General features: G+C 37.6%; 1 protein-coding gene and 1 pseudogene across 2 annotated transcripts in view; one reads left to right on the forward strand and one right to left on the reverse strand.

Moving 5' to 3' along the window:
* Positions 1 to 1,335: 1,335 nt before the first annotated feature.
* On the reverse strand, positions 1,336 to 2,918 carry LOC101562574 (annotated as a pseudogene).
* Positions 2,919 to 3,554: 636 nt separating this feature from the next.
* LOC101568798 (solute carrier family 5 member 4-like) overlaps positions 3,555 to 15,269 on the forward strand; it is a 57,907-nt gene continuing 46,192 nt past the window's right edge. The window contains exons 1-6 of one of the 2 annotated variants that reach the window (XM_023705851.1): positions 3,555 to 3,599; positions 4,119 to 4,190; positions 5,042 to 5,113; positions 6,558 to 6,662; positions 8,413 to 8,472; positions 11,529 to 11,633. In XM_023705851.1, coding sequence (XP_023561619.1) covers positions 4,173 to 4,190; positions 5,042 to 5,113; positions 6,558 to 6,662; positions 8,413 to 8,472; positions 11,529 to 11,633 — 360 coding nt within the window. In that variant the 5' untranslated portion in view covers positions 3,555 to 3,599; positions 4,119 to 4,172. Of the gene's footprint in view, positions 3,600 to 4,055; positions 4,191 to 5,041; positions 5,114 to 6,557; positions 6,663 to 8,412; positions 8,473 to 11,528; positions 11,634 to 15,269 lie in introns of those variants that run through there. The other variant, XM_004645495.1, reaches the window with a different exon arrangement.

A 15,269-nucleotide genomic window follows, 5' to 3' on the forward strand; every position in this document is an offset into this window, starting at 1 on the left:
TACTATTATGGACTACTGGACTCTTTTAGAATATTTTGCTGAGTTAACACACCTATAATATTCAAATAACAGAACTTAACAAAAAAAGAGATACAGATGAATGTCCATTTTGTATCTGTGTATTCAAAATGGTTAGCATAGATATATAGTTACATTCTCTTAATGAATGGAGGGATTTGTTCTAATGGTGTTTGTAAATAGGATATCAAGTCCACATCTTGTACAGCAATTAACCACTAGGAAGAATGTATGCAATGTGCTAATTATTGAAACTGCCCTACCAATCTGGTTTGAAACTGTCTCATTGCTATTTGTTTCTCAATAAAATTATGGGGGGAAAAGTGAAAAAAGTTATAGCAGAATGATAGAAGATAAAAGGAGAAAAGAATTGAGAGGGAAAATCATCTCAGAAAATAAAAAAGAAGAAGGGCGAAAGGAAAAAAAAATCTGTGGCCCAGCCCTCCCCAAAATCCTGCATCTTCTCTCCAACATGTAGTGCTCACAGAGCTGCTCTCCTTTCTTTCCCAAGCTGTCTGAGTCCTGAGATGCCATATAAATCCACTCACATTACTTGTACTATAAAACTATGAAGATATGCACTCAGGAAGTGCATGATTAATCTTTTGTTAAAGGGAAATAATTTTGAGCTGAGAACATTTTAGCTCTTGTAATGAACTACCTCCCTCTGTTTCACCTAACTCTGCCACAGTTCCTTCATCTCTATGCTTCTTTTTTTTAACAATTTCATTGAGAAACAAATAGCAATGAGACATTTCAAAACCAATTACTAGCACACTTTCAATAACTAATACATTGCATTTTGTTTTTAGTGATTGTTCATTATACAAGATTCATACATGATATCCTGTCCACAAACACGAGGAGAACAAATCTCTCTATTCATTAAATTAAGAGAATGCAGCTGTATATCTATCCTATTTTGAATATACAGATACAAAATGGTCGATCATTTGTATACCCCTTTTTTGTGTAGTTTTGTCAGAGAAGGGTATTCCATTGTCATTTAAATATTGTAGGTGCATGAATTCAGCAAAACTGTGGTACAGGGTTTCAGGTTAAATCCTGCTGGGATTTTTTTTAATGAAATTGTGATTTTTTTATTTTAAAGAAAATAAAAATAATAAAAATGATACAGAATTTCATCACAAGATGAAAAGAAATTAACAGTATTTACTTTTTATATCTAAAGAAGCATTTATTCATTATCAATTATATTTGTTTTCTCTAAACAAGAATCATTTGTTTCTATTGTGCTTATTTTTCTGCAGTTAAACTGGGAATGTATAGGAACCCCAACCCAAAGAAATGACATTCTTAGAAACTGGATTCTCTGATTTTCTTTTCAGCCTATTTCAAGGCAATCCATGTGTTAATGTCTTTGCTCATAGTTGGCCCATACCAACTGTGGTTGTTTAATCCAAATATCTGGGCAGCAAACTTTTTCCTTCTGGAGAAAGTATGGTTGAACAGCTGAGACCACTGGGTAGTCTCAGAGAAGACCACACATCCTGAGCTCCCCAGCCTGATGTGAGGGGAGGACAGCTGATAACAACATGCAGTGTTTCCAGACATCACTGGGCCTACACCACTGCTTGTGCCTGTCACTGCCATGAGCACAGTTGGAATGCCATCCCCTTCATACTCAGCTTTATTCTTCAGAGTTTCATCTGGGCCTTTATGGGCAGATGTTACTCGAAGTTCACAGGGAATCTCATAATCCAAATCCTTGATTTTTTCATCGTGACCAAAATCAGAAGTTGAGCACATCAACACTACAATCCTGCACTGGTTTTCTGATTGCAGAAGCAGGTGTACTCTCTGCAACTCATGCAAATTTCTTCTTTACCACCTGGAGCCTTCAGGGGTTACTTCCTTGAGGTCACAGTAAGACTGTTTGTCTTTCTGCTGGCTTCAATATCCTGATGGCCAGATTCTCCAGGAATCATTATCAGTATCATCAATGAGAACAATTTCTTTGGTACCCACATCGACACAAAATTCAATCTTCATATCAGCCAGTGTACAGTTCTGGGGCAACCAAGGTTTCTCCAGTATTTCAAAAATAGCTCTTGACATCGCCAGTCCCATGGACAACCCGCCACTACCATGGACTACTGGACTACATGGGAATATCTTGCTGAATTCACGCACCTACAATGTTCAAATGACAACGGAACACCCATCTCTGAAAAACTAAAACAAAAAAGGGACACAAATGAAGGACCATTTTGTATCTGGATATTCAAATAGGATAGACATACAGCTACTTTCAATTCAATTGCAGAAAGATTTGTTCTAATAGTTTGTGGACAAGATAGCATGTCTGCATCCTGTACTATGAGCAACCACCAAGAAGACAACAATATGCAATGCATTCATCGTTGAAACTGTCCCACTAATCAGTTTTGAAACTGTCCCATTGCTATGTGCTTCTCAATAAAACTATTTCAAAAATAGTTTGTGTAGAATGACTCATGATATCCACTTCAGGTTGGCTTATAACAAACCTAGCAAAGCAAAATTTTGCAGCAATTAGCTGTTCCACAGACCACTGTGGATCATTATTAGCATCATGCTTGAAAAATAGCTCTACTTTAGGTGGGAAACACTTAAATCCTTCCTTGACACCAGGATTTCTTTTGAGAAAAAAAACCACCTGCTATTCTTCTGCAAACCCATTCAAATGGAATCATTTAACACTGGGGTGCAACAAAATCTGTCTCTCCACATTCTCTGGTAAAAGCAGTTTTGATACCTGCTTCCTGTAACAACTGGCAAATGCAACTGGTAATCTTATTGCAGATGGCAGCTTTTCCTTCCAGATGATTCTTTCTGGCTGCATTTCTGGCTGTAATCTAGTCCTTGGACTGCAGGAAGACTTTTCCTGGACTATCAATTCAGAGATTTCTATGATAGCTAAGGTAACCTATTAATTTCCATTAATTCATAGAAAGGAAGAGTTAGGCCAGGGAGATAGCTCAGTGGAATAAGGGCTTCCCTGGCAAGCTCAAGGGCCTGAGTTCAATCCCCGGTTCTGCCAAAAAAAAAAAAAAAAAGAAAAGAAAGGAAGAGTTAGTGCTTAGATAACAATATGAATTATAGTAAACACTGCTGGTGGTCACTGTCTTCAGCCTGTTCAGGATCATGGTGACAGCAGAGGTATTGAACATTGGCAAAAAAACTGAATGAGGGTGAAACAAAAGAAGTCCCTGAGAGGATTTGACTGACCTTATCAGACACAAAAGTTTCATTTCTTGTTATATAGGTCTTGCTTTATCTTGGTCTTAACCATCCAGTATAAAAGTATTAAAAAATGTAAAAAGTAAAGATATATTAATATGCTGAGCTGTAAAAGGCTCAAGTCAACAACTTCTGACCAGTGCCAGTCTTATGGAAAACCCATTACTATTATGGACTACTGGACTATATTGCAATATTTTGCTGAATTCATCTCTGTACTTCTTTATTTGTTTTTGCTTTTATTGTTGTGGTACTGGGAATTAAGCCCAGGGTCTTGTACATGTTAGTCAAGCTCTTTTTCACCAAGCTCCATACTCAACCCTATTTTTCCCCATCTTGTTTCCCTTTATCTCTCCCTAGCTCTGTCAAGTCTTCCCAAACATCATCTTGTCTTTCCTCTCTGTGGTAACTTCCCTACCTCCCCTTTCCACTTCCAATTCTCACACTATCTCCTCTCTTTCTCTCTCTTTCTCTCTCTCTCTGTCTCTCTCTCTGTCTCTCTCTCTGTCTCTCTCTCTGTCTCTCTCTCTCTCTCTCTCTCTCTCTCTCTCTCTCTCTCTCTCTCTCTCTCTCTCTCTCCTCACATCTATGTAATTCTGACACTCTACTAATGCCAGTACTGACCACTGGAAAGCCAGGATCTCAGAGCCTAGATTAAGTGGAGAGGTTTAAAGGTCCCAATGCATGGGAGATAGTTCTGATATCTTGCCCCACCAGCCAGTGGTTGATCATTAACTCAGCCATTATATAAAGAAGGGACAACACTTGGGATGAGAATTCCATCATCTGCAGCCATGGCCAGCACAGGAAGTTCCAACACCTCAGCTGGAATTCCAGAGCTGCCTTCACTGTCAGAGCGCATCCAAAATCCTGCTGACATCTCTGTCATTGTCATCTATTTTGTGGTGGTCATGATTGTTGGGCTATGGGTATGTGGGAGCCTAGTAGGGATCAGAATTTGATCTGATTCATGGCGGCAAAAGTATTTTAGGGTGGGAGAAGTGTGGCATGGCAAATTTAATACTGAAAGATTCCATGAGTGTCACTGTGTTATGAATCATTTACTTAAGTGTGGCATAAATAATGCTTATCACAAGTATATGTATTCTCTTAACAATCTCAACAGTTGAAAAGAAATAGAGTTAGGAATTATAGACTTATTCTTTTTGGCACCTCCAGCACTGCAAATAATGAACATAAATGTTATTTTTATTATCAATTTCATTTATTTTCCTTTACCATTTGCTCATTTTCTGGATTGGTGATTTAGACATTTAAAACATTTGTATTATGGAATTTCTTGAAGTCCTTCCAGTTCTGAATTTTTATAAAACTATGACTTCCAAGTTCATTAAAAATTGATGCTGACATTTTGTATCTGTGTATTCAAAGTGGTTGGGATAGATATATAGTTGCATTCTCTTAATGAATAGAATGATTTTTTCTAATGGTGTTTGTAAATAGGATCACAAGTCTGCATCTTGTACAGCAATTAACCACTAAGAAGAATATATGCAGTGTATTATTTGTTGAAACTGTACTTTCGATTTGATTTGAAACTGTCTCATTGCTATATGTTTATCAATAAAACTTTGAAAAGAAAAAAAAATTGATGCTGAATCATAGTTTCTAGGAAAATATGTCTGTCTGTAGGAGCAGGAAAAAAAAAAAAAAAAAAAAAACCCTCATCAACGTCAGTACCTTGACCAGGGTAGCTGGGGAATTAGGATTCTTAAATAAATCTATTATTCGAGCCTGATATGTCTTTTCTTTGGCTCAGGCAATGCTGAAGACAAACCGAGGCACAATTGGTGGTTTCTTCCTGGCCGGTCGAGAAATGACCTGGGTGCCAGTAAGTAAGACATTTCCTGAAGATAAATTCTGTGTGTGTGTGTGTGTGTGTGTGTGTGTGCGTGCGTGAGCGCGCGCGCGGGCGCGAGAGCGTGCGTGTGTGTGTATTTAAGTTTGAATTTAAAAATAGAGATAGTGATCATTTCTGATATAGCATTGTTCTGATATATCATTCCTGTTCCTAAATCCCTGACATCATGTCTTCATGGCCTGTGATTTAAAAACAAGATAATAATGCTATCAATTGAGAGTAGGTTTAGTCTTCTATTTGAAGATCCCCCTATTCAGCTGTATTTCCATTCTTTTCCCTTGATCTTCATCTATAATTTTCTGCCTCAGAGTCTTGCTAGAACCATTTTATCTTTGTTCCCAACCTTGTGCTAATCCTGCTACCTTCCTCAGGAATGCCCTCCCACTTTGCTCTCCTTCTTTAGAATCCCACTTGTTCATGGATCACACCAGCCTTGCCCTGAATATCTGTCTAGATCTTATGCTCTACAAACTTTTGATAGTGAGTCATGATCCCTGTAATATTAATATTTTCCCTTTTGACTCTTGAGTGCTGGATATTAGCCTTTTTTAATTTAATGCATGGCCTCTTTGGCTGAATTCCTATTGCAGTAATCCTCTATGAACCTACAAAAAGGCAGAATTGTAAAGGGTATATAGTAGATTTTAAATAATTGCTTTCTTCACAGGTTTTCTAGATCATCTAGTATGAAAAGAAATGGAGACTGGAAAATGATCTGGCCAGGGTGATTGTAGAAAACCAACTGCAAACTCAAAAATAGAATTTAATTTGAAACAATTCAGAACTTGCCCCTCTTATTGCTGGCTTGGTGAACATACAAGTCTCAGCCATAACCAAAGCCATACGTATTTGAATAGAAAAATTATACAGATTCAAAAGGTAGAAATAGAAGAGACATTGCAAGATCTAACATCAATACTGTTCTGTCAGAACTGTGTCGATTCAAGAAAATTTTCTTTGTCTCTGAGTCTTAAGAATAGCAGACAAGGTGATAAAGAGGAAGATTAATAAGAACAAGGTCCCATGGCAAAGCACTTAGTGAGTAATTCCCTCCAACCTTGGGTTACTTGTTGCTGGATCAAGAAGCAAGGACTGATAGATGTCTAAGAGTCTGGGACCAAAGATAGGCTCAACTCAAAGCTTGTAGGAAAAGATACATACCAATGCCACATACACAAGATTTTTTCTGTAAAAGACAGTTTTGTGGGCTGGCCAAATAGCTCAGTGGATTAAAACTCTTACAAGCAGGTGCAGGGGCCTGGGGCTTGATCCCCAGGCCTGCTGTACCAGCCCCACTGTTTGCTTGTTCTTGCTCTAAAAAGTAAGGATTAGAATATCTCAATATCTATTATCTCTCAAGAAGTCTGATTTGGATCTCTTTACTCTAACCATAGTTTTTTCTCTTGTATTTCAGATGGGTGCCTCCCTCTTTGCCAGTAATATTGGCAGTGGTCACTTTGTGGGGTTGGCTGGAACTGGAGCAGCTTCAGGAATTGCTGTTACAGCATTTGAATCTCATGTAAGTAAGTCAAACCCTATCCAGACAGTTTAATGAAAGCATGCACCAAGTTTTTCTTGGAATCCATACAGGTTATATTCCTCTTTGGTTTGATTTTTAGTTTCCCTTTTCCTCATCCATTCTTTGACATTCAGCACCTCTGCAGAGTCACTCTCCCTTGGCCATTCCAGTCATGTTATAACTTACATCTCAGCTTTCGCTCACATGGTTATTCCTACCAAGAATGTCATTTCTGTTTGATTCAATCCCCACTTTTCCTTGATCTCTTTGACCATTCAGCTCTCACTTTTGTTTTTTTTTTTTCTGAAGTGTAACATTTTCTCAGCCCCGAACTAGAATTAACAAATATTTTAAAAAGAAAAAGTCAGGGTTCTTTATCTGAAAAGCTTAGATTCCAGTGGGTAGACAAACATATACTCTATGCAGGCTAAGACAGTATAAGAATCACTCATTAAGTATTAAGAGATTTCACAGGGCATGTCCACCATAGAATGATGAGTTGGGCCTGGAACATGTCAAGGAACATTCCAGGTGCTGATGTCAGATGGATGGCAGAGACCATCCAAGTAAGGCCTGACCAGAGAAACAGGAAAAGTAAATTTTTAATAGTAAGTAGAATTCACAAACCTGTGGTGGATCTTCTAATTGTTTTATTGTTTAACCAGTAGGACCTGAGCTCACTTAATCAGATAAGGACAGGCATCACGTCCTCTTTTTTATTCATACTACCTTATATCTGGCGCATGACTAGCCATGCAAGGAACATACTATGAATGTTCTTGAGTAGTATGAGGTTTTCTGGGGTTTTTTATCCTTTCTAGGCTTTCATGAACATTTGGTATGGGTTTGTTGGTGACAGGAAGAAGCTTGTGTGAAAGAAAGTTGATTCATTGTGAAGACTTAAACAGACTATTCCTGACGGTCTCAGGCCAAGACCTTGACTTACAAATGTCTTTGCCCTTCCTTATGTGAAAGGTCTTTGCCCTTTCTGTGTTGAGGTTTTTTTTTCTTTGCCTTTATTTCAATAGTATCAGTATACATTAAGACCTCCAGATAAGCCTTATTGCTAGAGATTTGTTTTGACAGGTCCATGGACTCCAGAATGAAGCAGCCTCCAGAGGCATGGACAGAATGACCTATAGTCTAATGAGTGAAATTGTTAGGCTTCAGATAACTTAGCTGCTGCACCCATTTTATCTTTGACCTTGGGCTTCCTTCATGTCCATGAGGCTCAAGTTCCACCTATATGAGCAATAACAACTGTGTTTATCTTACTGACCTCACTGGTTGTTGCAACAACATAAGTAATATACCTTTGGAAAAATTACATTTTAGTACTATATTGCATTGTATTATTTTATATTTGACAAAACTTAGATGGTACTAGGAATATTCTTCTGTCTCCACATTTCTCTCTCATGGCTAACAAAATTCTATTATTCAAGATTATTTCCTTTGGCAAAGTTTTTATGAACTTCCAGTATCCCAGATAGACTCAGATTGCTTTGGTCTTTTTTCACCACACATATTTCATTACATTACAAGCTCCCAAAAAATGGTAGCTTCTGAATCACAGAAACAGGGGAAAGGAACACAAAGTTTTCTGGTGACCATAACTGTTAAGTAGGACTAGATCTAAAATAAAAATTCTGTTTGTTTTTTTTTTTTCTTTTCAGATTCAGAGGTCATAAAATAATGAGGCCTTCAAGCCAAGCCTCTTTAACTTTATGTTTTTCTTGGTCTCTTACAGTCCTTGCTACTACTGCTGGTTCTAGGATGGTTCTTTGTCCCCATCTACATCAAGGCAGGGGTAAGTATCTATATGTGTTCTTTGAAAACCTTTTGGACATAAGATGTGGTGTCTAAATTACTAAAAACATTATAGCATTTTATTGTTTTGTAATTATTTTATTTTTTAATTTTAATGAGAGATAAGATAAAATAGCAATGAAACAGTCTCAAAACAGGTTATTAGGATAGTTACAATAATTAATACATTGCATATTGTTGTCTTCATAGTAGTAACTCAGAGGACAAGATGCAGACATGATATCTTGTCTAAACAATATTAGTACAAAGTTTTATTCTCAATGAACTAAGAGAAAGTAGCTGTATATCTGTCCTAACTCTTTTGTATACATATATTTTTTTCTCTTTTTTTACAACAAAACAATCCTTTATTTACACTTTCGTGAAGTTAGTAAAGCATGACACTAGGTTGCCTAGTCACTAATAGCTAATCTTAACTACACAAGATGTTCATCTCAGGAGTGAGGTAGCTTGTTTGCTTTAGGCACTGGGCCAAGCCCCACCTACATATATTTGATCAATTTCCTAGCTTCTTGGCTCCCAACATATCCCCCTTTTTTATTTTGTTTTGTCAGAAATGGATGTTCCACTGCAGTTAGAGAAGCAGTATTTGGAGAAGTCTTCAAAGGACATTTTCATACTTGAAACCAGTCTAAAGATTGTAGGTAGGGGCTGGGGAAATAGCTCAGTAGGATAAGCACTTGCATGGCAAGTGCAAGAGCCTGAGTTCAATCCTCAGTTCTGAAGAAAAAAAAAAAGATTGTAGATACTTGAACTCAGCAAAATAAACCAATATAGTTCAATAGTCCATAATAGTAGTGAGTTATCAGCACAACTGGCAATTGTCAGAAGTTGACTTGAGCCAAACCTACACGGACTACTAAAATCCCAGCACTGGGATTATAGGCATGCACCACCATGCACAGACTCAGTCCCTGGCTCCGTGCCCCCCCATGGGGGTGGGGCCAATGCAGCATGCAGGACCAGGGATTGAACCCTGGTCCCTGCACTTGTCAAAGCAGGTGCTTAGTCTGCTGAGGTATCTCGCTGGCCCTCCAGACCTATTGTTAAATATATACAGGTGATAAAAATCAAAGTCCTTGCCCATAGCACCTTCTAGTGTAAAATGTGGATGTATTTAAATGAAAAATCAGCAGTGATCTTACCATGGTAGAGATAAGTTTGGTGTGGAAATCCTAAAACTGAGGTCACCCATGTGTTCCAAACAAAAAAAAAAGCTTCCCACCTGGCATAGTGCACACCTGTAATCCCAGCACTGAGGGGATGGAGGCAGAAAGATCCCTGAGTTTGAGGTCAACCTGGGCTACATAATGAGTTCAGCCCATCCCTTGAACTTCATAGTAAGACCCTATCTCAAAATCAAAAAATTGACTTCCCAAAATTATCTAACTTAGGTCTTGAGAGATGAGGCTTACTCTGTGGATAGAAAAATCAAATCTTAGAATGTCAAAGATTGCAATGTATGGAAGGTGAAAATCCTCCTTACTTGGCCTATCTGGAGATCAAGTAATATTAGGGTTCAAATGGATAGAATGTGTGGAAAATAGAGGTGAACCTACAAGTATAGGTGAGATTCAACTGTGAAAGGCGTGTGTGTGTCTTATAGTTTAAGTGTATCTTACATTCTTCTAGAAATGGAAATATAGGATTTCAGGCACTCAAGGGTCACAACTACATCATGTTTCAGGATGTTGTATTCAGACAACTGAGTAGATAATGAGCTTGAGGAAATTACAGGATCCTTTGAGAGCCTCTAGGAAGGAACTAGAAAGAAAGGGGAGATGCTTCTTGATTATTGGTGGCAAGAGGATGGCAAATTACAGGTAATGGCAGTGAAAAGAGTTGCATTATGAGCAAATATAATATTTGAATTTCAGAGGCCTGAGGCATAAAGCTTTCATTATTGAGTTGGATGTGCAGAGGGAAGTCAGGCAATGCATAACAGGGAGGCAGCACTCCTAGGGGGTGAGTCAACATTGGAACTGGCTGAAAATGTGGTACGTGTAGGACACCAAAGTGGACATTACCAGAAGACAATGGAAGATACCAAAGCTAGTCAATAGGGAGATCTCCACTGGACTTATCAAGAGAAAGATTTTTCTCTTTGGAACATTGTTTGAGCACCCAACCTATTGCTAGTCACTGTGCAATGTCAGGAATGCCTGTGAAAATAAAGTAATGATTTCTCCACCAAGAAGAAAGACAATAGAGTATCTGTCATTTCATTTGGAAGTGCTGTCTCGAACCAACCCAGCTAACAGTGGAAAGGTTCCCAAAACAATCTGAGCATTAAGGGAAGTACCTCAGGAAGAATCATCATGTGAAGACTTGGGTGATGAGCAAGGTTAGCCAAGAAAAATAGGTGTTATGGGTGGCTGAGCACAGGGAATATTGTATGAAAAGCCCAGGAAGAAAGATTGGCACTCTGTGAGCACCTTCCTGGAATGGTTCAATGTGGCTGATGCACAGGGGTAGAGATGGGGGCCAGAGGTTCTCAACAGACTTGGGTTTAGAGAGATTCAAAAGAAGCCAATAAGCAAGACAGTGAAGGGTTGAAGGGTTGAGATTTACTCACATTCCCCTCAATCTACAGTCATAATTTTCTTAAGTCTGGAAAAATTCTCAGTGGCACTTAATCCATTTTATGTTGCTATAAATGTTTCTGGGTGCTATAAAAAAAGGAATTTCACAGTTCTGGAGATTCAAGAGCACGGTATTGGTATCTTCTCAGTGTGAGGAGGGTCTTATGGTAGCTGGCATCACATGATATGAGCAGAAAATAAAAGTCACATGGCAAGAAAAGAAGCCAAACTTGAGTTACAAAAACCTCCTCTCAAGATGAAGATGTAGCTTTCTCCTGTAATACTTTCTCCACATTGTGAGGCCTTGGATTCCAGCCCCAGTACTGCAAGTGAAAGGCAGGGGCTCCCACCCTTCTTGTATCTAATCCAGTCCAGCCATAGCAAGAATGCACTCCAAGGAGATCTCACACCCTCCCTCAAGCAAAACGTACATATCTTGATGTTTTCTCTGCAGGTGATGACCATGCCAGAATATCTCAAGAAGAGGTTTGGTGGGAATAGACTGCAGGTCTACCTCTCTGTCCTATCCCTCTTCATGTGTGTGGCTTTGAAAATTTCTGTGAGTTAAGTGCTTCCTGAGAGAGTAACTACAGTAGTTTGCATGATGGGATCAGCATGCTAAGGTCAGAGTGTTGCACGTGTAGATTGTTGACAGTATTCACCAGCTCAGGCCTTATGGATGTCTTAAGCTTCCTAACGTCTCTCTACCAAGATTTCATGAAAGAAATGGAGTTTCAGAGATACTCTAGCCACAGAGTAGTAGACATTCAAATCATGAGACCCTCCACACTGTCAGTTGTCCCTCCAAGAGCATTAATATGTAAAAACAGATGTACAGAAAGAACAAAATTTCTATCATTCAAGAAACAGCTATTTAATAGTAAATGAAGATTTGTCTTATCTTCACTCTTTTTCACTATGTGATTATTTTTGTCTTCTCTCACAGAGCCAGTCCAGGTTTATACTTTCACTTATTTTATCAGACATGCGATTCAAAAGGAAAGTGGTTTTAATTGTTATACTGACTTTTCTCAAATTCACCTTCTATCAGACTGCCCCTATAAACCAAGTGAGATAATTAAGTGTTCAGATATTTATTCCTTGGAGAGTAATGAAACAGATAGGAATTTGAAGTTTCAGCAGCATGTGAAGAAAGAGAAAGAGTAATTCATTTATCCTCATGTATCAGTGACTAGTAAAATAATCTCCCCAAGTTTAGAGTCCAACAAGGCACCTCAAACTTCATGAGAGAAAAAGCCTACCTTCACTGTTGCTCTTCAGTGTAACTAAATAATTGTTGCAACTAAACCAGCTACTTAGACACGCCCATGAACCTTCCTAAAGTGAATGAGCAGTGACTGCATCTTATGGTTTGCACTACGCTAACAAAGATTCTGAGCACATGGATTTCACCATATAACTAAGGAGATGAAAATCCGATGTGAAATAGCCTCTTATGGTAATATATACAAATATACCTACAAGCTGAAATGGTTCATGGACAAATTGAAATGTTCTATGCACGTGGAGGAAAGGGTCTGGTACCTGCTAAGTGGAATTGGAAGTGATCACAGAGAGATAATTTAAACAGTTCTCCAGATAGGAAAGTTAGAAGAATCAGGGGAGCTCCTGGAGTCATGAGCTTGTGCTGATATGTTTCACAAGTGGATCAGACTTGCTAATGTCAGTTTTTCTCTGGCTCTGACTTTAATAGTTTTCTGAATCTAAAGAGCATGTACCATTTTCCTACAAATGACTCAAACTTAATAGACACATAAGCTTAAATATTGCATAGTTTCTCTTATATGAGAAACCCTAAGTATAAAGAAATGAGACTGCAAAATGAAAGACAGATAATAAAAAATGGGAAGAGAGAACTTTTTGAAAATGGGAAAGGGACCAAGAGATAAAGGGCAGAGGAGCAGGAGGTAAAAGAATTAAGATGTGTCATGTACATGTACCAGCTCCTCACAATGGATGTAATCATTATGCATCACTAACTTGTACTAAAAGAAATAAAGACAATACACAGTACTCAAGCAGAATGGCAGCAGTTAAAGGGGCCCCTGAGGGACTGGACCTGCTAGAGTAGAGATTCCTGGTTAGGAGAGGAGATGTAAAATAGTGCAAAAAAGCCAAGACCATATGTGTACTACTATGCAGGCTCCGTGGTCAGCTGGAGAAATGCCACAGCACGAACCCATTCTTGTTTGCAAGGTTATGTTTTGAACAGTATTAGTAATGATTAACCTTAGATATGAATGTTTGTGTACTTTTATGTTCTGATAACTGATTCTATAGTAATTACCTATTAAACAGATAATTACAAGAAGTTAAAATGGAAGAATTTTCAAATTCTCTTCCACTCTGGTTGGAAAGAGATCATCTTTTTTAAGATGGATTTTTAACCTTCAATAACATACAATGAAGCTGTAGATGTGATGCCCAGTAACCTCTAAATATTTTAAGGTTTTTTTCTTCAAAACCTTGATATTTGGGGCCGGGGAGATGGCTCAGTGGAATAAGGGCTTCCTTGGCAAGCTCAAGGGCCTGAGTTCAATCCCCGGTTCCACAAAAAAAAAAAAAAAAAAAAAAAAAAACCTTGATATTCTTTTAGAAAACCATAATGCAAATATTAGAATCAGGAAGTTAATATTGACAAAACACTATCATGTCTACAACAGTTATTAAGATATTGATAATTGTTCCAGTAGAGTCAGTATTGCAGAAAGTCCTGGATTTCTGAAACTCCTCTTATTAGAAATACTGCATCATCTTCAGAAATCTAATTAGTGCTAGTAAACTGCACACTTAAAATGTTTATAATGGTTTAAATTTTGTACCATATTATTTCACTGCCATAAAAAGTTATTGATAATATGCAAGCTATTTACATATAACTTTAAAACCATCAGTGATATGTTAATTGTATGATATAATACATACAAAGTCAAGGAATGCTTAGTAAGATAATGTGCTTTTTCACATGTAAATGATTGAGTGGGACAAAAAGAATTAAAATCCTTCGATCATCCCAATGTAAATCAGTATGAATCAAACAGCAATTAATCCAGATGGATGCGGATAAGTATGATTGATATCTTCATAGATGATATTATTTGTAGGAAATAGTGAACAGTAGAACAGTATATACATATATATTTCTTTTAAATTACAATCTTTTCAATCTGCATAGTAATTGTGCTTCTGGAAATTCTCCACTATATAATTATTTTTGCTGGTAACTAATAAGCTATCTGTGGTGAGATATTTTAAATGCTCCAATAACCTGTTACTCTTTGAAGTTTCCCAATGTTTAGCATGCCTAGATGATTCTTATTGGATCCTACATTTACTAGGATAGCTTCCAAATGAATTTTCAATTCTAGGAATCCCCCCATAGTTACTAGGCATCATTCAGCATGCTACTAAAGGCAAAATCTTCCCTTCTCCTCTATCTATGATTGAGGTGAACTTATAAATTCCTATTGTCATTGTTTTGCATAAGATCATTTTTATTAATTATTTTGATGTTCATGTTATATCAAATTGGTCCAGTAGAAGGTCCTCTGCCTGGTTCCTGTGTAAATAATGTGATATGTTTCCATCATTGTGTTGGCTACTTCCTTAAATTCTGGAAAAACAAAATGCTTCATACTCATCTTGTACCAGTCATGTCCCATCTCCAGAATAAACCATTTGGAGGGGGGTGCAGCCTTGACTGTTTTAAAATGGGAAGGGTACCAGAGCTCAGAATCTAGATGCTAAGTGTGTTTATCGTATTACTTTTGGTTTTTGGCTCTTTCAGCAAATAGAATTGGAAAGTATACGAGATAGACAGACAGATAGATAGATGATAAGTAGATATCATGCATCTATATATAATATGGATTCTGTTGCAATTATACACATAATAAAGTTTAGAAATGGAGATCACACTAATGCCTCTAGCTATAATTGATCTCTATAGGATACTTTATTGCCTTCCTAAATTCTATATTCATATGTCCTTTATTATACAACTGAAAACTGTAGCTTCCCAAGGCATTAACATGTATGTTTGTTTAGTCCTATAACACATCCGAAATAGTTTTACAACTGTCTCTTACACACTACTACAAAAATAAACCAAAATATCATAATTGATTTGAAAATTATTCTTTTCTTCCTCCACAAGACTAATGCATATACATTC

This window comes from Octodon degus, unplaced genomic scaffold (assembly GCF_000260255.1).
Source record: "Octodon degus isolate 3935 unplaced genomic scaffold, OctDeg1.0 scaffold00230, whole genome shotgun sequence".
NCBI lineage: Eukaryota > Metazoa > Chordata > Mammalia > Rodentia > Octodontidae > Octodon > Octodon degus.